General features: G+C 43.0%; 1 protein-coding gene across 1 annotated transcript in view; it reads left to right on the top strand.

Moving 5' to 3' along the window:
- Window positions 1–25,939, top strand: part of LOC121547389 (carbonic anhydrase-related protein 10) — a 360,625-nt gene that overhangs the window by 159,900 nt on the left and 174,786 nt on the right. The window contains 1 exon segment of the mRNA XM_045209942.1: window positions 19,499–19,641. Within this exon segment, the coding sequence (XP_045065877.1) occupies window positions 19,499–19,641 (143 nt within the window).

Raw genomic sequence — 25,939 nt, 5'->3', positions numbered from 1 at the left:
TCCCCTATACACTTCCTGATGAACTCAGTCACCGTGTCAGTGTATACGTCAATGTTAGTCTCAGAGGCAACCCGGAACATATCCCAGTCTGCATGATCCAAAAAATATTGAAGCATGGATTCCGATTGGTCAGACCAACATTGAATAGACCTTAGCACGGGTACTTCCTGTTTGAGTTTCTGCCTATAGGAAGGGAGCATCAGAATGAAGTTGTGATCTGATTTGCCGAAGGGAGGGTGGGCGGGGGAGGGCCTTGTAGCCATACCTGAAGGCAGAGTAACAATGGTCGAGAGTTTTTGAAGCGTGAGTAACACAGGCAATGTGTTGATAGAACTTCAGTAGCATTTTCCATAGATTTGCTTTGTCCCTAGCTACAATAAATGCGGCCTCAGGATATGCGGTTTCCAATTTCTGTAGTTCCTTGAGGGCCGTCGTGGTATCGGCTTGAGGGGGAATATACACGGCTGTGACGATAACCAAAGATAATTCTCTTGGGAGGTAATACGGTCGGCATTTGATTGTGAGGTATTCTAGGTCGGGTGAACAAAAGGACTTGCGTTCCTGTATGTTACCACAATCACACCATGAGTAGTTAATCATGAAACATACTCCTCCACCTTTCTTCTTCCTGGAGAGTTCTTTCTTTATTCCTGCCTGCGCGATGTACTGACAACCCAGCTGGCTGGATGGACGGGGACAGTTTATCCGGAGATATCCATGATTGTGTGAAACAAAGTATGTTGCAGTCCCTGATTTCTCTCTGGAAGGAGATCCTCGACCTGAGCTCATCTACTTTATTGTCCAGGGACTTAACATTAGCGAGTAATATACTCAGAAACTGGAAGTCCACTCCGAATACCCCTTCTCCGCCGGCGGCGTCTTGGAGCAGCCTCTGGGATAAGTTCAATTGCCTTCGGGGGTAATAATATAAATAATAATAAGCCATTTAGCAGACACTGTTATCCAAAGCGACTTACATATTACATTACATGTGTGCATACATTTTTACATATGGGTGGTCCCGGGGATCGAACCCACTACCCTGGCGTTACAAGCGCCATGCTCTACCAATTGAGCTACAGAAGAGTACTACCAAAGGATCCAATTCGGGAAAGTCGTATTTCTGGGCAGAATACTGGTGAGTTACCATCACTCTGATATCAGAAGACTATAATGTCTGGTTCAATGAAATAGTTTTTACCTAAATCAGGGATTTCCTCATCGTCTGATTCATTTTCAGTCAGAAAGAGTCAGCATGGCACGATCGTCCTTCAGAAAGTGGAGAGCATTAGCAACACTTTTGCAGTTCTTCTTGATATCTTTCAAAAAAGCAGCGTTAGAAAGGATTACCTACACATACTGAGCAGCTCATGTTAAAGACAGAAACATCCTACATGGCAGACCAATCCGAACTCATCTCTCGGCATGTCCAGCCCATCCATTATCTCAGCCAACCATGGCTAGCAGGCAGGTTCCTGTATTTTTTAGTGGTTAAACCAACTAGGCTCGTAATTTAACAATTGTGTTCGTATTTACAGATGGCATACAAGTTTGTTATTAAGGCATATGAAAGTTCACATGTTCTAGAAGGCATTTCTGCCCAAAAATGCATTTTGATAAAAAAAAGTATGTTTATGTTCAAAGAGGCTCCTGTGTAGTGACGTGCGACATATGCCTAGTTTCCTGAAACAAGTAACATTTATAAAACACAGACTAGACAGCTAGCACGTCTGTGGCTAAAATGACCGATTTTGTGGACCAAACCTCAAATGCAAATATCAATTGCTTGTTGTCAGAGAGGAAGAAGTGGTCTTTCATCTTTGTTGTTGTGAGTGGCAGGGGGAGGGGCTTGGTGTCTGTGTGCGAGTGGGAAGGCATACCAAAAAGACCAAAAAGACAAACACTCCAAAAAAAAATGTAAACCTTGATTCTTGCCCCCAGCCCTATGTGACACGTTTTCATTTAAATTCTAATGCCTTGACACGTTTAAAAAGTGTTAATTTATTTAAGTACATAAACACTTGGTTTTACAGTGCATTTCTTCAGATGCATTTGAATAAAGACAATGCATTAGACTGGGCAGTCCATTGTCCAGAGTCATTACAAGCTGCGTGCTGCTTCTCAGATCTTACACAGATATATTCTGAGTGTTGTGTCCATGCAAGTGTTGAATACAAATAGGCTTAATGTTGTTGTTGATGCATTTCAGTGTTACTGGTGGGGCATTGCAAGTATTTCGCATACAATTGACCGGATTTGGAAACACTGCCGTGGTCCAAGCTGCAGTGTGTGGGTGGGTGTGAGAGAACTGGTAAGAGAGGTCAATGTCTTCCAGTCTTTCTGTCTTCCTGTCAGTCAGAGTGGAGGATGCTGCTCTTATTGCCAGGGAAAAGGGTATACTTTAGGTTCTAATACCCACATCCCTTCATTAGGAGAGAAAGTGTGTGTATGTCTGTGTATGTGTGTGTGTGTGTGTGTGTCCAAATCATTGGATCTGTAGGTTTAATTAAAGTTCCTCCTCCTCTTCTATAGAGGTGGAGCTCAGCCATAGACCAGCATGACCCTGGGTAATAAAGCCAACATGCTTGGACATGCTTGAACATGCTTTGGTAGACAGCAAGAGAGAAATTGGATGTTTACGGAGGATTCTTCTGGCCACCAAGGGAGTAAAGCTGCTGTGACTGGAGCTGTGAGTGGAGCTGCCCATGGTTCTGAATAGCATGGCACTGTAGGAAATTGAGCTGTCCATGGTTCTGAACAGTGTGGAGCTGTAGGGAGGGGTGCTGTCCATGGTGCTGACTAGTGTGGCGCTCTAGTGAGTGGAGCTGTGGGGCTGTCCATGGTGCTGAGCAGTGGTGCTGTGCAAGCCACAAAACCTGTGCGCCCTAGGATCTCTCTCCCTCAAAATGATGCTGTTTGTTATTGGGCCCCAGAGGCCCTTGTTGGCATCCGGCAAGTTAAATATCCAGACCCTGTGTGTTTGTGTGTGTGTGTGTGTTTGTGTGTGTGTGTGTGTGTGTGTGTGTGTGTGTGTGTGTGTGTGTGTGTGTGTGTGTGTGCAAAAGTGATCCTGCAAAAAAGTACTTGTTTCCCTCTCCAGTCTGTAACTCCATGTCACTAACTCCTCCCATTCACTGCCAATTTAAGGAGAGAGAGGACACAGACACTAGCTCTTATTAATATATTTCCACTGAAAATGAGTCCTGAAAATAATAATACTGACCGCCATTGTGTGATACCATGTAAGTAAGTCCCTATTTCAGGACATGAAAAGAGAAGACATTGATTTCTATTACCGAACCTTATCAGACTCTTAGCTCTTAGCCAAGAGATTAGCACGGTTAATTATTTATTTTTGCTGGAAGAAAAAAAAAAACTTTGGGGGAAATCCAGCTTCCTTTTTTAGGCCTATGTAGAGAATTGGAGGAAGGGAAAAAATAAATAATGGAATTATAGATCTATAAGCTGTCTTTAGCCCAAATCCTTATTCCAGGCTTCTCCCCAGAAGACCTGCATGTATGTACATTTGATCAGTAGACAATTTCCAGACCTGGGTCAGATCTGTGTCAGTGGATCTGTAAGTTAAATTAAAGTTCCTCCTCCTCTTCTATAGAGGTGGAGCTCAGCCATAGACCAGCATGACCCTGAGTAAAATAGATTATCCACACACGCAATAAAGCCTACATGCTTGGACATGCTTGAACATGCTTTGGTAGACAGCAAGAGAGGAATTACATGGTTGGAGAGGATTCTTCAGGCTAGAGGTCTGCACAGCACTGATTTCTTCATCCCGCTCCCTCCTGCACCCGCAGCTTTTCATACCACTCCCGCTGGCTTTCTGTCCGACACCCACCCTCTCCCACAAGAACTGGTCGAAAACCCAACACCAGTCCCGCAATGTTATTTTAGTTGTAGACTATGTGACACAGCTCGTTTGCCAGCCATGGTACAATCAATTTTGTGCCCTATAGGCAATATCAAAATGTGCAAAAATAAACTAAGAAATATGTATAAAAATATGGGTCAACAATATTTTTTTAGGCACTGTAGTAAACTATAGCCTAATTATTTAGGAAGTACATTTCCTTGGAAAGGTAACTGCCCTACGCTTTTCCGCCCATGTATACATAGGCTATAGCCTACTCTATTTAATTAAAATCACACGCGCACCTGATCTCGCAGGTATGCCTACTGAACTTGAAGCAGCAAGAATGATGAGAGCGGACACTTGCACTCTGAATGCCCGCTCCTGCCCACAGCTTGTAAAATGCTGACCGCGCCACAATGATCTCTGTCGGGACCCACAGGTCCCACCAAGGCAGTAAAGCTGCTGTAAATTGGTGTGCTGCTATAGTGCAGTGTTGGGATGCAGTGACTGGAGCTGTCTATAGTTCTGAACAGTGTGGGTCTGTAAGGGAGTGTTGCTGTCCATGGTGCTGACCAGTGATTTGCTGTAGGGAATGGTGCTGTCCAGTGTGGCATTCTAGTGAGTGGAGCTCTGGGGCTATCCATGGTGCTGAGCAGTTTATTATCTAGGGAGGGGTGAGTCGTTTTATCTGTCCCCCTGTCCCCCTATCACTCTCCTTCCAGTCTGTAACTCCTCCCAATCACTGCCCACGTAAGGAGACAGAGACAGACATTAGCTCTTATTAATATCTGTCCACTGAAAATTAGTCCTGAAAAGAATAATACTGACCGCCATTGTGTGATACCATGTAAGTAAGTCCCTCTTTCAGGACATGAAAAGAGAAGACAGTGATTTCTATTACCAAACCTTATCAGTCGCTTAGCTCTTAGCTAAGAGATTAGCATGGTTAATTATTTATTTCTGCTGGTAAAACATTTTTAGGCCTATGCAGAGAATTGGAGGAAGGAAAAAAAATTAAGAATGGAATTATAGATCTATAAGCTGGCTTTAGCCCAAATCTTTATTCCAGGCTTTTCCCCAGAAGACCTGTATGTACGTACATTTGACCTATAGACAATTTCCAGACCTGGGTCAGAGCTGTGTCATTGGATCTGTAGGTTTAATTCTGGTTCTGACCAGCATGGCGCTGTAGGAAATCGAGCTGCCCATGGTTCTGACCAGTGTGGGGCTGTAGGAGATGGAGCTGCCCATGGTTCTGAATAGCATGGCACTGCAGGAAATGGAGCTGTCCATGGTTCTGAACAGTGTGGAGCTGTAGGGAGGGGTGCTGTCCATGGTGCTGACTAGTGTGGCGCTCTAGTGAGTGGAGCTGTGGGGCTGTCCATGGGGCTGAGCAGTGGTGCTGTGCAAGCCACAAAACCTGTGCGCCCCAGGATCTCTCTCCCTCAAAATGATGCTGTTTGTTATTGGGCCCCAGAGGCCCTTGTTGGCATCCGGCAAGTTAAATATCCAGACCCTGTGTGTTTGTGTGTGTCTGTGTCTGTGTCTGTGTGTGTGTGTGTGTGTGTGTGTGTGTGTGTGTGTGTGTGTGTGTGTGTGTGTGTGTGTGTGCTTGTGTGTTTGTGAGTGTCAGAGTGCATGTGAGAGAGCCTGCGTGCCAGTGTGTGTGCGCAAGCTTATGTCCCTGTGCATGTGCATGTGTGTGTCTCTCTCTGCACTAGCCGCCAAGTTGTATATCCAGGTCCATTAACAACGTGACAGGAAGGTTTAGCTTGACTGACATGTTTATTGTTCCTCTGACAAACCAAGCTAATGAGACTCACAGAGCAGTGCTATAGGCCAGCAGCATTACACAAGCATCAGAGGACAAGCACCAACATCACCTACTGTCACTGGCCATTTAGAGTGGGGCCACACACACGCATGCACGCACGCACACACACACACACACACACACACACACACACACACACACACACACACACACACACACACACACACACACACACACACACACACACACACACACACACACACACACACACACACACACACACACACAGCCCATCTCATGCTCTCCTTATTATGGAGGTGTTTAATACCTGAGGTATTTACCTTTGTCATGATGGCAGGCCAATGATTTATCGTCCCTTCCGCTTACCGTCAACTAGTGGTGCCAGCGCTAGCTCCGTTAGCGATAATGCTACAGCTGATAAAAGCAGTCTATTGATGAACTGGACTAATGAGTGTGTGTGAAGGTAAAGGCACTGACTGGCTAATGGGTTAGCTGTCAGTGTACTGCCGTCAGGGTACTGCTACTCACTCATGTCCTTCACGCCCCCTACATCCTCAGATGTTTCTTAGAGTTACATTTGTATTGAATATTGAATAAAGGTTGCCATAGCAATAGGCCTAGATGTGCTGTACAACATCAGATACATTTCAATTAATGTAGTGCTGCAACAAGATCTCACGGTTTTACCAATTTGACTTCAGATTTGGACATTTAACCACTTTTCTCCTAACGTCAAATTGCGTTGCTCCAAACATAACATTTCGAAGTGTAGGTTTTTGATAGGGTTAAAACATTAAGTTTAGGCATTCATTCCGACCGGTTATGTGAAGGGCAGGGTTTTTTTCTGGATCAAAAAGCGCCAACGTTGGCAAGGGACGTGGCAGGGGGTGTGGCAATGGGCGCGGTCGGCGTGGATGAATTAAAATAAAATAATAATTAAACCCCCCTTTATTTTTTTATTATAAATGTAAAAAATGTTAAGCCAATTTCCTGCGATTCTCATAATTTTTCCATGTAGCCGAGATACATTTTTGCAGCTTTAAAGCTACATACTTTATATTTGATTTTAGTCATTTAAGTTTATACTGAAAGCGTTTTTCCATCAATTTTTGGACGTAGACAGTTTGGACTTAGGCTTCCTGAAAAAACATTTAGGCGGCCCGCCCAAGGGTTTCTATGGCAGACAAATCCCTGAAGGGTTAAGGTTTGGGAAAGGGTAAAACAAGTTTTAAATAAATTGAGTACCTACCAGAAAAGTATCTCTGTCTGTGTTTTAACTCACTGTTTTCTGAGTCACCCAGTGACTGCACTGGTGACAGGATTTTAATATTGTATTCCTCCCATGGCGCCCGGTCAGGATTTGAACACGTCTCATTCTGTTCAGAATAGCAATGGACCTGCTCTGCAAAATGTCCACCATCTTGTGAGCAGGATGGGGAGCAGAGAGATCCGGGGGTGCTTCAAATGGAGAGCCAGAGGAATTGTGACATTCTCTTTAATGCTACTCCCAGACATTCATTATCATAAATAAATAAAAATCTCCATACCTGCTAACTGCTAAGTATGCATTTATCCCCAAGCTGTTTCCTCGTCGCTCTTCCCTATACACTAAGAAAATAGAGTTCTTCAAGGGTTCTTTGTTAAAGGTGATGGTTCTATGTGGAACCATAATGAATCAAATAACCTTTTGAGCCCTTCAATGGTTCTTTGCAGTTCAGAAAAGTTTTTTTAGTGATAATTAAAATGTAGGGACTGCATCTTATTATAATATGTATGGGTGTGGTTTGCTCACAGCTCTTTTTGTGAAACAATGAGTGAGTGTCTTTCCAGTTGATCTAATCCGTTGTGTTATGCGATTACATGTTAAATATGATTATGGCCAGTGACGGTGTCTTGTGAAAGACTCATGTATGACCTTGTGTCAATTGAGAACTGTTGCCTAAATCAGTGGTTCCAATTATCTCCTTGACTCCCAGCTGTTCCAGAGTTAGAACACCTAATTCAACTTGTCAATTTAAACAAAAACACCTAAGTAATTTTAACAATATAATATGGCTAACCAGAATAAAAACCTCTGAATTGTTCTTCCTAAGTGTGACGAGTACTGAGGATACGAAGAGGCAGGACGCAGAAGTAAACAATGTAAAGGTTTACTTAACACTGAGCAGGGGAACAACAAAGAATGAGTACACGACAAGACACTAACAATCACACACAACACAACACTCCAGGGCTATATAGGGGTGGTGATGAGATGCAGGTGCACTGGAGGTGATTAGGGTGTGTTGGGCTTCCATTCCGGTGTTGCCGAGGTGGTGCGCTCAGACCAGTGGCTCAGTAGACCGGCGAATCAGAGCGCCGGAGGGGAGCAACGGGAGGAGACGTGACAAAAAGGATCTACAAAGAACCTTTGACATTAACAAAGGTTCTTTATAGAACCATTCTCCATAAAGGGCCTATCAATAACAATTTTTTAAAAATCTATTGAGCACCAAAAAGGGTTGTAACCATAGCATAACCCTTTTTCGGTGCTATATAGAACCTTAGGATTATTTATAATACAATACAGGTTCCATTTTGAACCATATGAGCATGATTCTTTATAGAACCTTCAAAAAACCAAAAAGGGATCCGCTATGGTTACAAGCCAAATAACCCTTATTTGGCACTATATGGAACCATATTTTTCTTTGTGTACTCCTCTAGCTCTCTCTCTCTCTCGCTCTCTCTTGCTCGCTCTCACTTTCACTCTCTCTCTCTCTGTCTCAGTGATTTGCTGTGTTGTAGAGAAAGTTCTGATATAGCTTTGCATCAGCACATTATAAAGGAAGGCATAATACACTTTTCTTCTTGATGTTCATGCAAGAATTTGGAGATAAAGATAGAGAGAGGGAGAGAGAGAGGGGTGTGTGTGTCTTCCATTTATCAACTCCATACTCCTAGAGACTATATTTATCTTACCTTTCATCCATATCTATCATACAGAAAGAAAAGCATTTCATTAAGTATCGCAGAGCTGTGTGTGTGTGTGTGTGTGTGGGTGTTTGTGCATGCATGCATGCATACTGTATATGTGTGAGTGTTCATACTGTATATAGCAACCCGCATGCCCCGCCCACCTGAGGATCTGTCTTTTTCAGCCATCTATTATTTACTGTGTTTGAGGGGTGCAAAATCTACTTGTCACTTAAATCTTGCTGGATTGATTGCTTTCATTTTACTCCTACGACTCTTTCATAATATTGCTTGTGACTGTTGTTTTTCCCGATTAATGTTACGACCATGGAAATGTTTGTAATGACCTGTCAAATACAACATGTATTGGTTGAAATGGGCAAAATTGAATACATTGTCTTTCCGTTGCATCTATAAGAACGCTAAATCTTCGTCAGGGATTTAACTCATCATCTCGACACTTACATCAAAAGAAAGAGAAGAAAGATAACATTATTTTGATGGGTGTCATTTTTGGGGGGGAATTGAAAAAGGTTATCATTTAATACAGTCAAAATTAGATGTGCTGAAATGAAAGCATCTTCTGAAAATTAACACTCGGATTATAGTGATATTATGTCTGATTTCGCAAACAATGTAAAGTATGTATACATAGGTGTAATCTAGAGCCAAGCCTGTTGATTTTTAATCCAAGGGTATCCTGCTATTGACACACTTTAATTATGCAACAGAACGTGACAACAACAGTCATTAATGAGGCAGTCTAGGCAGCGAAGGTGAGTGCAGGTAGGGTAGACAGAGCAAGTGTTTGGTGGTTGCAGCCCTGTTCCACCGCTTTATGTTGATGTATTCACATATGCAAATACACCCAGTGTGTTTACGCAAATTAGGCACATATCATTTTATTTTAACACAAAATAATACCTGATACCATTAGAAAATGTATATATGCATTCTAAGAATAGAAAAGTGAAATTTGACAACAAATTGAATACCTGAATTCCCACCAAAATACATGAAATCCATTCATTATTTGTCTGTGTAATTATTTGATGGATTTAAAAAAATCTACATGTTTGGAGTATCTTCATCCATTGTCCAACTGTTGCATTTATTATAATATGTTTAACAATTTTGATGAATGTTGGTACTGTGTATGTGTGTGTGTGTGTGCGGGCATAGTCTCTGTGTGTATTTACCTATAGTAATGCACTCTGATCCAGGCAGAGCTTTACTGGTCTCTGTTGTCCTGGTAGAGGAGGTCATTAATGTAGGGTCTAATTGTGTAGTGCATCTCCTCTCCTCTCAGACCCCGAGGCCCAGAGATCTGCCCTGATCTCTACCCTCCTCAACCCCAAATACAGTGGCTTGCGAAAGTATTCACCCCCCTTGGCATTTTTCCTATTTTGTTGCCTTACAACCTGGAAATTAAAATTGATTTTTGTGGGGGTTGTATCATTTGATTTACACAACAGGCCTACCACTTTGAAGATGCAAAATATGTTTTATTGTACAAGAAATAATAAGATAAAAAAACTTTAAAATTCTGACCAGTTTACCAGTCCCTGCCAATGAAAAACATCCCCACAGCATGATGCTGCCACCACCATGCTTCACTGTGGGGATGGTGTTCTCGGGGTGATGAGAGGTGTTGGGTTTGCACCAGACATTTTCCTTGATGGCCAAAAAGCTCAATTTTAGTCTCATCTGACCAGAGTACCTTCTTCCATTTGTTTGGAGAGTCTCCCACATGCCTTTTTGGCGAAAACCAAATGTTTGCTTATTTTTTTCTTTAAGCAATGGCTTTTTTCGGGCCACTCTTCCGTAAAGCCCAGCACTGTGGAATATATGGCTTAAAGTGGTCCTATGGACAGATACTCCAATCTCCACTGTGGAGCTTTGCAGCTCCTTCAGGGTTATCTTTGGTCTCTCTGTTGCCTCTCTGATTAATGCCATCGGTGCCTGGTCCGTGAGTTTTGGTGGGCGGCCCTCTCTTGGCAGGTTTGATGTGGTGCCATATTCTTTCAATTTTTTAATAATGGTTTGAATGGTGCTCCGTGGGATGTTCAAAGTCTCTGATTTTATAACCCAACCCTGATCTGTACTTCTCCACAACTTTGTCCCTGACCTGTTTGGAGAGCTCCTTGGTCTTGGTCCTCTGTAGCTCAGCTGGTAGAGCACGGCGCTTGTAACGCCAAGGTAGTGGGTTCGATCCCCGGGACCACCCATACACAAAAAAAAATGTATGCACGCACGACTGTAAGTCGCTTTGGATAAAAGCGTCTGCTAAATGGCATATTATTATTATTATATTTTTCATGGTGACACTTGCTTGGTGGTGTCCCTTGCTTAGTGGTGTTGCAGACTCTGGGGCCTTTCAGAACAGGTGTATATGTACTGAGATCATGTGACGGATCATGTGACACTTAGATTGCATACATGTAGACTTCATTTAACTAATTATGTGACTTCTGAAGTTAATTGGTTGCACCAGATCTTATTTAGGGCTTCATAGCAAAGGGTGTGAATACATATGCAATCACCACTTTTCCATTATTTTTATGTTATTAGTTTTTGAAACAAATATTTTTTTTCATTTCACATCACCAATTTGGACTATTTGTGTATGTCCATTACATGAAATTCAAATAAAAATCAATTTAAATTACAGGTTGTAATGAAACAAAATAGGAAAAATGCCAAGGGGGATGAATACAAGGCACTGTAAACCCACATGGACGGCTCAGAGTAGACGCATAACCCTGTTCCTTCCAGGGCTGCTGCCTGCCACCTTGATTAGCCTGCATACACAGCCGAGAAACTGACTGACAAACTACACTAAGTACATGTTATCTATTGGTGGGTAGGTGGTGGTTTACAGGTGGGCTGATTGGTGATTAGCTGAAAGAAGGAGGAAAGGAAGGAGGGAGGGGAGAGGAGAGGAGGGAAGGAGGGAAAGAAGTGAGGGTGAGAGGAAATAATTGTATGGCAGTATGGAAGGAAATGAAGGACGGAAGGATTATATGCCTAGCTATATGATTATATGAGTTAATTATCGAATCAACTGTCATGAAATCCTATTATTCTCTCAAACCTAAATCACACATGCAGGATCAACGAATAAAAGCAAAGTGCTCTGTGATTCCTTATAGAGCTACTGAATTATGAATGATAAAGCTCATAAAGCTTTCATGATAAAAAATAATAAATCTAATTTCTCAAGATAAGTCTGCATTTACATAGATTATGGCCAAATCTTCATTCAATCATGTTCAGTCATCTGAAAAAGGTGACGTTATCGACAGGTCCTATAGATCAGGCCTACACATCCCCTCTCCCTCCACACATCACAACACCTACAGTATGTTTCCATCCAGTGGCTAAAGGCCAGCTCATATATATCCCTGTCCTCTTTTACAGCTTGCCAATAAGAAATGAAAGTGAGGTTAATGTGCGGCAGCAGACGACCTGATATATGGGAGGTAGGGGCTATCCAAATGCAGTGAAGCGAAGTGAAAGGCCCTGTTGGGCTATTGACACGGCTGCTTGTGCCTATGTTCAAGGGTGTCGGGTGTCCCCTGCCCTGGTAACCACTTTCAGGGATCTATCAAAGGCCTAATAATTATGTGTACATTTATGACAGGGGCCAAGGATTCAATGGATCGATCGTACACACTCCAATTCCCATTGCACACATGGATTTCCTGTCATTTCTCAGAAGGATTTAGCATCTGGAGCGTGATTGACAATTTTATTTCTCTCTCTCTCTCTCTCTCTCTCTCTCTCTCTCTCTCTCTCTCTCTCTCTCTCTCTCTCTCTCTCATTCTCTCTCTCTCATTCTCTGTCTCATTCTCTCTCTCCCTCCCTCTCCTTCTTTCTCGCTCTCATCCTCCCTCCCTCCCTCCCTCCCTCCCTCCCTCCCTCCCTGAGTCTCACAGGAATGATATTACTGCCAATTCAATAGTACCTTAAACAAGAGATGACTCCCCAAATCTCTAATGTATTTTTATTGTGTCGTTTTTCCCTCTTCCCCCTCCTGGCAATTGTGAAGGCTGGAGTAATTTGGTTTTGACAGCAGGGGTGGATTGTGGTATGTGTCTGTGTGTGTAGTATATTAGACAGCAGGTGGTTTGGTTGACTGTTGTAAGATGGCTGGGCTGCAGCGTGTATAGTGAAACATTTTCATATTCAATTCACAGCATGTTAGACCGCTCTTTCAAACAAACTACAGACGTTTCACTACACACAGTCAAGTCCGAGTCCATAGGGTGTTTAGTGAGTTGAGCAAGAGTAGGAGAAGCCGTTTCAGTGAACTACTCTGGGGTTGTGTGTGGGCTTTAGCTCAGCCAACACTGCCAACTCTGTCTTGTCAGCCAACACTGTCTTGATTCACACATATGTCCTTGGTTTGATACTAGAACGCTCATACGGTTATAGTTGTGCCTAGGGCTGTGACGGTCATGGAATTTTGGATGACGGTTATTGGTCAGCCTAATGACCGCGGTCACCGTTATAATCGTTTGAATAGCAACAAAAAAACAAAAACTGCAGGAAGGGGGGCGTTACCTAGGTGACCAAATACTTATTTGCTACAACACTTTGATTTTTTCAGCAAGGAGCAACAAATGCCGGCCCGCAGAAACGGACTCAACCACACAAATGCCCGGCTGTCCCGTCTTCAGTCAGTTGTTTGTTCCACACACAAAAGAAACCCCGGTTATGACGGTTATTTTATTTTCATGACGGTCTTCATCCATAATCGTCTGTTAGACAATTATATGGTAATTGTGCCAGCCCTAGTTGTGCCACCAAAAATAACTTGTCAACACTCCACCACTCTCCTCTCTTTCCAAGTTTCTGAACATAAAAACACGACGCCAGTGACCACCAGCTGGTGTGGACTGTATGTTTGGAAACTTGCCCCAAAATACACATGGAAAGTAGATTATGCCTCAGAATGAAGTTCCTTTTCACCACGAGACAGAAAAAATTAAAAATTCAGCACCACCTGTTTCCACAGAGAATCGTAGCCATGATGTATTGCTGCTCTACCATACTTGATAGTGAGCAATGTGACTGGTCCTTTTAGGACAGTGGTCAACAACCAGTCGATTGCGATCAGCTGGTCGATCTCCAGGGCATTCCTAGTCGATCACCAAACATTTCTGTAAAAAAACTGACGATAAAGCCTTGGGTTCCTATTACTATTTATTTATTTATTTATTCACTGTTTGCGGTAGGTGCACTTGATTCAGCAGCCCTTGTGCCGGGAAGGCAAAGTGTTCCCATTTTGAACCATTTCATGTGTCTGAAGGTAGAACTCCGCCTACACGGCAAGCCCAGACACCAACTCAAGTGCAACTATAGGCCTACAGCTGGCCAATCAGATATCGCAGATCACCGTGTCTGCACAGTTTCCTCAAGCCATAGACACGAACGCATTGCAAAGTTGATTCTGAGATTAAAAAACTTTAAAAACCATGACTAGAGAGACTCAACGAATACAGCAAAGAGCTGCTGTTTTTATGTGTAAGTTCATGTTTAAGTTGTTATTCAGCACTGTCAACATTTTGTTCAACACCTTTATAAGCCATAACATATGCATGCTCCCTACTTCTACTCACGCTACAACCAGCACTGCAGCTGCAATGAATGAGTATAGCAAAGTGTTCCGATAAGCTTGCGTTGTAATTATTAGCGGCTTGAGTCTTTTTTAATATCGGGGAATATTTAACTTTCTCTGGTCATAGGACTAACAACATGAATTGGTGAATGAGGTAGAAATAATGCAGTGCGATTTGAGTTTCGCCATCTGCTGGAATACTGTGTCCCCTTCTCCTTAGCGGAGGGAAGGAAGGCAGAGGGGGCAGCCTCACTGCTGCTCCCTCCCTCCCCTCAGACTGCCCATCAGATGCAGGCCATCAGTCCAGTAAAAAAAAATTGAAGCAAATTGTTATGCTCACTTAGCTGTGCCTCACAAGTAATCCAACAAATGTTCTATTACTAGTGTGATCATATACAGTGGGGAAAAAAATATTTAGTCAGCCACCAATTGTGCAAGTTCTCCCACTTAAAAAGATGAGAGAGGCCTGTAATTTTCATCATAGGTACACGTCAACTATGACAGACAAATTGAGAATTTTTTTTCACCAGAAAATCACATTGTAGGATTTTTAATGAATTTATTTGCAAATTATGGTGGAAAATAAGTATTTGGTCACCTACAAACAAGCAAGATTTCTGGCTCTCACAGACCTGTAACTTCTTCTTTAAGAGGCTCCTCTGTCCTCCACTCGTTACCTGTATTAATGGCACCTGTTTGAACTTGTTATCAGTATAAAAGACACCTGTCCACAACCTCAAACAGTCACACTCCAAACTCCACTATGGCCAAGACCAAAGAGCTGTCAAAGGACACCAGAAACAAAATTGTAGACCTGCACCAGGCTGGGAAGACTGAATCTGCAATAGGTAAGCAGCTTGGTTTGAAGAAATCAACTGTGGGAGCAATTATTAGGAAGTGGAAGACATACAAGACCACTGATAATCTCCCTCGATCTGGGGCTCCACGCAAGATCTCACCCCGTGGGGTCAAAATGATCACAAGAACGGTGAGCAAAAATCCCAGAACCACACGGGGGGACCTAGTGAATGACCTGCAGAGAGCTGGGACCAAATTAACAAAGCCTACCATCAGTAACACACCATGCCGCCAGGGACTCAAATCCTGCAGTGCCAGATGTGTCCCCCTGCTTAAGCCAGTACATGTCCAGGCCCGTCTGAAGTTTGCTAGAGTGCATTTGGATGATCCAGATTTCACGATCATCGAAATGAGTGGACCAAGGCGCAGCGTGATATGCGTACATCTTTTTAATGTGTACTTAGCAACACGATACAACAACCAAAACAACAAAACAAAATGTGAAGTCCTCGGTCATACACACAAACCTACACAGAACAAGATCCCACGAATCACAAGTGCACAAAAGGCTGCCTAAGTATGGTTCCCAATCAGAGACAACAAGCAACAGCTGATTCTCGTTGCCTCTGATTGAGAACCACCCCGGCCAACATAGAAACACATAACCTAGAACAGAACATAGGAAACGAAACATAGACACTACACAAAAAAACTAACACCCTGGCTCAACATACAAGAGTCTCCAGAGCCAGGGCGTGACACCAGAAGAGGATTGGGAGAATGTCATATGGTCAGATGAAACCAAAATAGAACTTATTGGTAAAAACTCAACTCGTCGTGTTTGGAGGACAAAGAATGCTGAGTTGCATCCAAAGAACACCATACCTACTGTGAAGCATGGGGGTGAAAACATCATGCTTTGGGGCTGTTTTTCTGCAAAGGGACCGGGGACGACTGATCCGTGTAAAGGAATGAATGAATGGGGCCATGTATCGTGAGATTTTGAGTGAAAACCTCCTTCCATCAGCAAGGGCATTGAAGATGAAACGCGGCTGGGTCTTTCAGCATGACAATGATCCCAAACACACCGCCCGGGCAACAAAGGAGTGGCTTCGTAAGAACTGGCCTAGCCAGTCTCCAGATCTCAACCCCATAGAAAATCTTTGGAGGGAGTTGAAAGTCCGTGTTGCCCAGCGACAGCCCCAAAACATCACTGCTCTAGAGGAGATCTGCATGGAGGAATGGGCCAAAATACCAGCAACAGTGTGTGAAAACCTTGTGAAGACTTACAGAAAACGTTTGACCTGTGTCATTGCCAACAAAGGGTATATAACAAAGTATTGAGAAACTTTTGTTACTGACCAAATACTTATTTTCCACCATAATTTGCAAATAAATTCATTAAAAAATCCTACAATGTGATTTTCTGGATTTATTTTTCTCATTTTGTCTGTCATAGTTGACGTGTACCTATGATGAAAATTACAGGCCTCTCTCATCTTTTTAAGTGGGAGAACTTGCACAATTGGTGGCTGACTAAATACTTTTTTTTCCCCCACTGTACCTAGTAAAAAAAAATATATAATTTCAAAATGATCTGAGAAGAACAACATTGGCAGGGAAATTCAAGCATAGCCAAAATGCAGCGATAATCTATTGGGCCTATAGCCTACTGCATAAACCTCATTGCTACAGAACTGTTTTTATTTGGTTAATGTTGCATAGGCTTACGATCTCGACTTGCCTTTTTGACTTATTGAAATACACTACATGGCCATAAGTTCGTCGAATATCTCATTCCAAAATGATGGGCATGAATATGGAGTTGGTCCCCTATTTGCTGCTATAACAGCCTCCACTCTCCTGGGAAGGCTTTCTACTAGATGTTGTAACATTGCTGCTGGGATATGCTTCCATTTAGCCACAAGAACATTAGTGAGGTCGGGCACTGATGTTGGGTGATTAGGCCTGACTCGCAGTCGGCGTTCCAATTCATCCCAAAGGTGTTCGATGGAGTTGAGGTCAGGGCTCTGTGCAGGCCACACCGATTTCAACAAAACATTTCTGTATGGACCTCGCTTTGTGCATGTGGGCATTGTCATGCTGAAACAGGAAAGGGCCTTCCCCAAACTGTTGCCACGAAGTTGGAAGCACAGAATCGTATAGAATGTCATTGTATGCTGTAGCGTAAACATTTCCCTTCACTGGAACTAAGTGGCCTTGCCCGATCCATGAAAAACAGCCACAGACCATTATTCCTCCTCCACCAAACATTACAGTTGGCACTATTCATTGGGGCAGGTAGCGTTCTCCTGGCATCCGCCAAACCCAGATTTGTCCGTCGGACTGCTTGGCATTGCGCATGGTGTGCGGCTGCTCGGATATGGAAACCCACTTCGTGAAGCTCCCGACGAACAGTTGTTGTGCTGACGTTGCTTCCTGAGGCAGTTTGGAACTCGGTACTCTGCGGTCCCCTTCTGTGAGCTTCTGTGGCCTACCACTTCATGGCTGAGCCGTTGTCGCTCCTTGACATTTCCACTTCACAAAAACAGCATTTACAATTGACCTGGGCAGCTCTAGCAGGGCAGAAATTTGACAATCTGACTTGTTGGAAAGGTGGCATCCTATGACGGTGCCACGTTGAAAGTCACTGAGCTCTTCAGTACGGGCCATTTTACTGTCCATGTTTGTTTATGGAGATTGCATGGCTGTGTGATAGATTTTATACACCTGTCAGCAATGGGTGTGGCGGAAATAGCCAAATCCACTAATTTGAAGGGGTGTATATGGGAATATCCAATGGTGGAATTCACAGAGCAAAAAATACATTTCTATTTCCTTGTGGAGTTCCTTATGTGATTCTAAATGAAATCCTGGCTGTGATTCTAAGCGGAAATGTGTTAATCCGTGTGAAATGCTAGGAACGATGAAGACATCCTTCCCTCTGCACAGGATGAGAGTTCCTGCCGTCAGTGGCCAAGTCTTATATAAGACATCAGTGGGGAGAAAGAGATAGAGAGGGATAAATGAAGAGAGAGAGGGAGAGAGAGACTGAGAGAGAGAGAGAGAGAGAGAGATAAATATAGAGATAGCACTCTCCCAGCAGTTTCATCCTCTCACTGTGTCACTCTGTCCTGCCAGTCTTACAGCAGTGCATAGAAGTGTTATCTGATGATGCTAGAGTTTGCTAACTTTGTTCTGAGTAAGCCTGGATGATGTAACTGCTGATATCCATTTGCTGCATGGGGTTCTTCTGGGTGACCTACATCCATCCTCAAAAAGTTATACAGCTGCACCATTGAGAGCATCTTGACTGGCTGCATCACCGCTTGCCTTGGTATGGCAACAGCACCACCTTCGATCGCATGGCACTACAGAGGGTGGTACAGGCAGCCCAGCACATCACTGGGGCCGAACTCCCTGCCATCCAGGACCTCTATATCAGGCGATGTGAAAGGAAGGGCCAACATTTTTTGGCAATGAGGCCCTTTATCTACTTACCCATAGTCAGATGAACTTGTGAATACCATTATTTATGTCTCTGTGTGCGGTTTGAAGGAAGTTGCTGACTAGCGCTAGCGTAATTGTAAACTAGTGTTAGCGCAATAACTACCTAATGCTAGTTAGCATTGGCTCGCAAAACTACCTCTAACTTCCTTCATACTGGACACAGAGACATACAAATGGTATTCACAAGTTCATCTGTCTCTGGGGAAGTTGCCAACAAAGTCAAGGTATTGGAGTGGCCATCATAAAGCCCTGACCTCAATCCTATAGAAAATGTGTGGGCAGAACTGAAAAAGAGTGTGCGAGCAAGGAGGCCTACAAACCTGACTCAGTTACACCAGCTCTGTCAGGAGGAATGGGCCAAAATTCTCCCAACTTATTGTGGGAAGCTTGTGGAAGGCTACCCGAAACGTTTGACCCAAGTTAAACAATTTAAAGGCAATGCTACCAAATACTAATTGAGTGTATGTAAACTTCTGACCCACTGGGAATGTGATGAAAGAAATAAAAGCTGAAATAAATCATTCTCGCTACTACTATTCTGACATTTCACATTCTTAACATAAAGAGGTGATCCTAACTGACCTAAGACAGGGAATCTTTACTAGGATTAAATGTCAGGAATTGTGAAAAACTGAGTTTAAATGTATTTGGCTAAGGTGTATGTAAACTTCCGACTTCAACTGTACATGTGTAATCTATGCTCTTCCATAGGACCAATAATTTACTATCGCCTTCACAGCACCATAGAGTAGTCCTAACAAAGACACAACAAAACCCTCCTTAGCCGCTCTTATCTCTTTAGCAGCACATGCTAACCGTTGTGTGACGTACTTCTTTGTATTTCAATACCATTGTTTAGCACACATGCAAACCGTTTTGTGCCCTATTGCAACACCGTCGTTAGCAACACATGCTAACCGTTTTGTCTCTACTTCTTTGTGTGTTGCAGTGCCGTCATTCTGGGGGCTAGTGAACTCAGCTTGGAACCTGTGCTCCGTGGGGAAGAGGCAGTCTCCCGTCAACATCGAGACCAGCCACATGATCTTTGACCCCTTCCTCAAGCCCATCCGGCTCAACACGGGAGGACGCAAGGTAAACAAACACTCAACAATGGTACTCTCAGTGTGTTTACCAAATGGCACCCTGTTCCTATATTCCTATATAGTGTACTACTTTTGACCAGGGCCTGAGTCCGAAATGACACCCTGTTCCCTATATAGTTCACTACTCTGGTCAAAAGTAGTGCTTTACATCCAGAATAGTGTGCCATTTCAGATTAAGCATTATTGTCTGGGCTGATGGATGTCGCTGCATTGTTGGTTCCTCACTGCTTTGTTTGGGAAGCCTCAAGTGTGTGGGGACTATTGTGTGGTTCTACAATGCTGTTGTATGGTTTGCTAGGCAACTAGCCATGTACAGATCCCTGATCAATTTTGTGGGCTAAACACTTCACCTTTTTTTTATCCCAGTGAACAAAGTCGGTTGTTTATCACAGTTTAGTTTTTTTACAGAGGAGATAGATGGCATTGGATCCATGGATTCAACTCTACATTGGCTGGATATTGCCATAATACATATTGTTTCACACACACAACACAAACACAGTAAACTGTTACTGGCATAGAGGCCTATACAGGACAAAACAGATGTTTTATGTGAAATCCCTTGTGATGGATAACCACAAAACGGCATAAACACACATACACACACACACACACACACATGAATTAGCCAAATAGATACCATAGCGTACAAACAACAATAGCACAGCGATATATCTAAATGCGTCCCCTGCCATATGATAACAGCAATTGGGAGGTGGGTGCAGATGGGCTGTGTTCCAGAGCTCATGGTTGCATGTTGAGATGATTACTATGATGAGGGTGTGTTTACATGCCAGGGGTCTGTACAGGGTTACCCCGGGGCCATGACAGGAGCTGCAGGGGCATGGGCGCCCATACAGATTAGCCCAATGGCATGAGAGAATGACTGTAATCCACAACTACTCTGTTTAACTGGAGAAAGAGAAATAGCAGAGAGTGAGGGAGGGAGGGTGAGATAGAGGAGGGAGAGAAAGAAATAGACAGGGAGATAGAGAGAGGAGTAGGGAGAGAGTGAAGGAGGGAGAAAACAAAATGGAAAGAGGCCCAAGGGACAAATGTAATCAGATTCAGTGGTTATACAATGTTATTTGGTATTACCTCTGTCATTATTTTTGGGAATGTAACCATGCATTTGAGTGTTATATGTTTTGAAATGGCACGAGGAACATCTATTATTCCATACTACCCATCTGTGTGGTTTGGAGTTAGAGTTCAGACAAAGGTGAGTTTTGTGTTACATTTGAAGCAGCACACAGGGCAAAGATGTAGGGATGTAGGACCTGCTAGTTACTGCTCTTGTCAAACATGAGCCCTTTTAGATAGTTATGTGCATTTTGCTGATTCCTAGTGTCACAGAAGTTCACTCCCGTATGAACAATTTGGTAGTCTTGCCCTAAACTCCAGTGGAACTTTTTCATTTATCAAAGTCAAAGAAAGTTTTCAGAGACAGAAGTAAAAAGTAATTTAGGTCTTTGTTGTCTCCGCCGGCTAATGTTCTCTGCTGTGTCTCCATCTCTCGAAGCATCACAGCTGTCTGCAATGGAACAATCTACTTCACCGTGTCAATGCTGCTGAACACACACACACACACACACACACACACACACCTCTCTCTCTTTCTTTTCTTAAGGAAGGAAAGTGAAAAGAAAAAAAAAGGAAAGACAAAAGATGATCCCTCTCTTTGCATGGTCAGTCATGAGGCGAGATGGAGAGAGGTAGAGAGAGAGAGAAAGAGAGAGACAGACAGACAGACAGACAGTGAGGTTAGAGAGTGAGAACGCAAACAAGAAAGATAGAGAATGAGAAAGAGAGAGATAAAGAGTAAGTCCAATAATGTCGAACCCGATCTCCCTTTCCCCCTGTAGCTCAGTTGGTAGAGCATAGCGCTTGCAACGCCAGGGTTGTGGGTTTGTTTCCCACGGGGGGCCAGTATGAAAATGTATGCACTCACTAACTGTAAGTCGCTCTGGATAAGAGTGTCTGCTAAATGACTAAAATGTAAAATGTAATTAAATTCATTAGAAACCTTTTCAGATAATTGTGTCTCATCTACAGCAGAGCAAATATTCAATTAATACCGACAATTTAAACAGTGTGATTCCTCCAGTCCCACGCACATGACCTTGATGCATGTCTCCCCTCCATTAATTAGGCCTTCCAATCAGGGGTCCTCTCATTTCCTTTAACTATTCATTAGATAGAGATACGGACAGAGCAGTGGAGGAGAGGGACCCATCAGGGAGTCAGAGAGGAAGTTGAATCTTCTCTCCCTCTCCCTCCCTCTCTTTTTGTCTTTCTCTCTGCCTCTCTATCTCTCTCTCTCTCTCTCTCTCTCTCTCTCTCTCTCTCTCTCTCTCTCTCTCTCTCTCTTTCTCTCTTTGTCTCTCTCTCTCTCTCACTGTCTCTCTCTCTTACCATCCTTATAGTATTTCTCTCTCTCTCTCTCTCTCTCTCTCTCTCTCTCTCTCTCTCTCTCTCTCTCTCTCTCTCTCTCTCTCTCTCTCATCAGTGAAGTGGAGGATTATATGTGGAGAAACCAAATGGTTATGAAACAAGATAAGTCCTTTTTTGTCTTTGCGTTCATTATTTTTCCACCAAGACATCTGTGAATAATCTATTTGTGCAGTGAAATGGGCCCCGCAAATCAAGTTTACGTTTGGGACACATTTCCCTGTCTGTTCTCCAGGCTTTGAAGTGAAACGTGATCTTTTGGGAATGTGTGTTGTGTAACTTTAGTAATCAGTGGTTTCTGTCTCTGGCAGGTGGCTGTGGCTTTTTTGAGAAGCTGTTTCACTAACATAGAGATTAATTCAAAGTCATAAAGTAGCGATAATTCATGCAAGTTTAATGTTAGATAACATTCAAAACAGTGTATGTGATACATGCAATGCTCTATCCCCAGTTTACAGGCCCTGACTCTATCCGACCCCTAGATAATCTAACCCTGACCTTAAAGACAAATTATGGCATTTCATGTATTTTTGAAAGTGTTCATAGGTTCCCTATAGCCACCTGCAATTACAGGTGTTTATACTGTATATGCACATAGGAGGCACTACCCCATCATGTCTGAGGCTCCGCAGCACACACAGATGTTTATTGCAGAGGACCAATCGCATTGCCATCACACAAACAGATTCAATTATGCAAATTGCGGATTGAAATTAATTAGACACAAGCTTGGGTTGGCTGAGCCCATACGAAGCTGTCACCACATCACAAAGAGAGAGCCAGCTGCTCGGTCTCGTTGTCTGTCTGGGTGTCTGTCTGGGCAGGGATATCTTCAACATGCACTGTAATGGAAAACTTTAAATGATATGGTAATTTGGGGTATTATAAACACTCAAATACTCTGAAACATTTTACTTGAGCATAAATTGCTGTATTTGGAATGGTGCACTGTAAAAATTTTTTTTGATATATATATATATATATATATATATACACACAGTATATCCTGTTTAACACTAGAACTGCTGGGCCTCGATGGACCCCCCCTTCAAGCTAATGAACAGTCATTCTGACTGCAACATTCTAGCAGTGTAATTAATACATTTCATATATGCTATTGCAAAAATATTAATGGAGTGACTTTGTTACAACTATGAAACAAAAAGCATATGTGTTGGAACACGGTAACAGCTTATTCTTATAATGACAAAAGAAAATGCAAAAATACACCAACCACCAAGATGTGAGGTCAAATGATAAAAACATCAGTAGCCTAAACATCATTATACAGTGGGGAGAACAAGTATTTGATACACTGCCGATTTTGCAGGTTTTCTTACTTACCAAGCATTTAGAGGTCTGTAATTTTTATCATAGGTACACTTCAACTGTGAGAGACGGAATCTAAAACAAAAATCCAGAAAATCACATTGTATGATTTTTAAGTAATTAATTTGCATTTTATTGCATGATAAAAGTATTTGATACATCAGAAAAGCAGAACTTAATATTTGGTACAGAAACCTTTGTTTGCAATTACAGAGATCATACGTTTCCTGTAGGTCTTGACCAGGTTTGCACACACTGCAGCAGGGATTTTGGCCCACTCCTCCATACAGACCTTCTCCAGATCCTTCAGGTTTCGGGGCTGTCGCTGGGCAATATGGACTTTCAGCTCCCTCCAAAGATTTTCTATTGGGTTCAGGTCTGGAGACTGGCTAGGCAACTCCAGGACCTTGAGATGCTTCTTACGGAGCCACTCCTTAGTTGCCCTGGCTGTGTGTTTCGGGTCGTTGTCATGCTGGAAGGCCCAGCCACAACCCATCTTCAATGCTCTTACTGAGGGAAGGAGGTTGTTGGCCAAGATCTCACGATACATGGCCCCATCCATCCTCCCCTCAATGCGGTGCAGTCGTCCTGTCCCCTTTGCAGAAAAGCATCCCCAAAGAATGATGTTTCCAACTCCATGTTTCACTGTTGGGATGATGTTCTTGGGGTTGTACTCATCCTTCTTCTTCCTCCAAACACGGCGAGTGGAGTTTAGACCAAAAAGCTCTATTTTTGTCTCATCAGACCACATGACCTTCTCCCATTCCTCCTCTGGATCATCCAGATGGTCATTGGCAAACTTCAGACGGGCCTTGACATGCGCTGGCTTGAGCAGGGGGACCTTGCGTGCGCTGCAGGATTTTAATACAAGATGGCGTAGTGTGTTACTAATGGTTTTCTTTGAGACTGTGGTCCCAGCTCTCTTCAGGTCATTGACCAGGTCCTGCCGTGTAGTTTTGGGCTGATCCCTCACCTTCCTCATGATCATTGATGCCCCACGAGGTGAGATCTTGCATGGAGCCCCAGACCGAGGGTGATTGACCGTCATCTTGAACTTCTTCCATTTTCTAATAATTGCGCCAACAGTTGTTGCCTTCTCACCAAGCTGCTTGCCTATTGTCCTGTAGCCCATCCCAGCCTTGTGCAGGTCTACAATTGTATCCCTGATGTCCTTACACAGCTCTCTGGTCTTGGCCATTGTGGAGAGGTTGGAGTCTGTTTGATTGAGTGTGTGGACAGGTGTCTTTTAAACAGGTAACGAGTTCAAACAGGTGCAGTTAATACAGGTAATGAGTGGAGAACAGGGGGGCTTCTTAAAGAAAAACTAACAGGTCTGTGAGAGCCGGAATTCTTACTGGTTGGTAGGTGATCAAATACTTATGTCATGCAATAAAATGCAAATTAATTACTTAAAAATCATACAATGTGATGTTCTGGATTTTTGTTTTAGATTCCGTCTCTCACAGTTGAAGTGTACCTATGATAAAAATTACAGACCTCTACATGCTTTGTAAGTAGGAAAACCTGCAAAATCGGCAGTGTATCAAATACTTGTTCTCCCCACTGTAAGTGCCAAGTGGCCTTGATAAATAGTTAAACACATCACAAAGCAATGATGGCAATATAATCAATATAAGCGTTGATATGACAGCAGTCAAAAATAGTAAATTATTGTCAGCTCGTGCTTGTGTGTATCTTCATGCAATGGTATCAGTTGGATTTCATTTAGCTGTTATCCCTTGTCCTAACAGTTGACTTGAACAACAAGATGGCACAGTACTTGGTGACTGCTGTTTTACCAGCTCCGATCTAACTTTGCTATTTTGCAATTATTTTGTTGTTTATTTTTACTTTATTTTCACGAAATGTATCCGCTATTATTTCTTACAAACGACAATAACTTTTGAACATCAGTTCCCAATTCCGGATTCAACTTCGACTCATCTGCCCTGGGCTCTCTATGTAATTCCGACCCAATTTTGGGCTACCCAGGAGGAAGCGCTAACTCCAGCGCAGTGGAAGTGTCGACCCACTGTTCACCCGTCTTGGAATATCTTAAGGTCAAATGCTGACCCTTCTACCTCCTGAGGGAGTTTTCAGCTGTTATCATGACTGTTGTATACATTCCACATCAGGATAAGAAAATAACAAGCTGGCACGAACTGTACAAGGCTATAATCAAGCAAGAAAATCTACATCCAGAGGCTGCTTTTCTGGTTGTAGAAAATGTATTGGCTACGTTGTCCTCTAGATTAACACAGAGGTTGGCGCTAAACTAAAGGAGCTATTGTAGACAACCCTGAGGCTACGGCTGAGGACAGTAATAAGTACAAGAAGTCCCACTATGAACTCTGCAGAGTCATCAAACAAGCAAAATAACAATATAGGAATAAGATGGTATCAAACTACACAGTATTCCAGGGTGCGTTCTCAGACCATGCGCAGAACAGCTGGCAGGAATATTCACGGTCATTTTCAACCTCTCCAGTCTATAATCCCCACATGTT

The sequence above is a fragment of the Coregonus clupeaformis genome, chromosome 31 (assembly GCF_020615455.1).
Source record: "Coregonus clupeaformis isolate EN_2021a chromosome 31, ASM2061545v1, whole genome shotgun sequence".
Classification (NCBI taxonomy): Eukaryota; Metazoa; Chordata; class Actinopteri; order Salmoniformes; family Salmonidae; genus Coregonus; species Coregonus clupeaformis.
The sequence above is the reverse complement of the archived record's forward strand: the minus strand, read 5'-3'. Positions and strand labels throughout refer to the sequence as shown.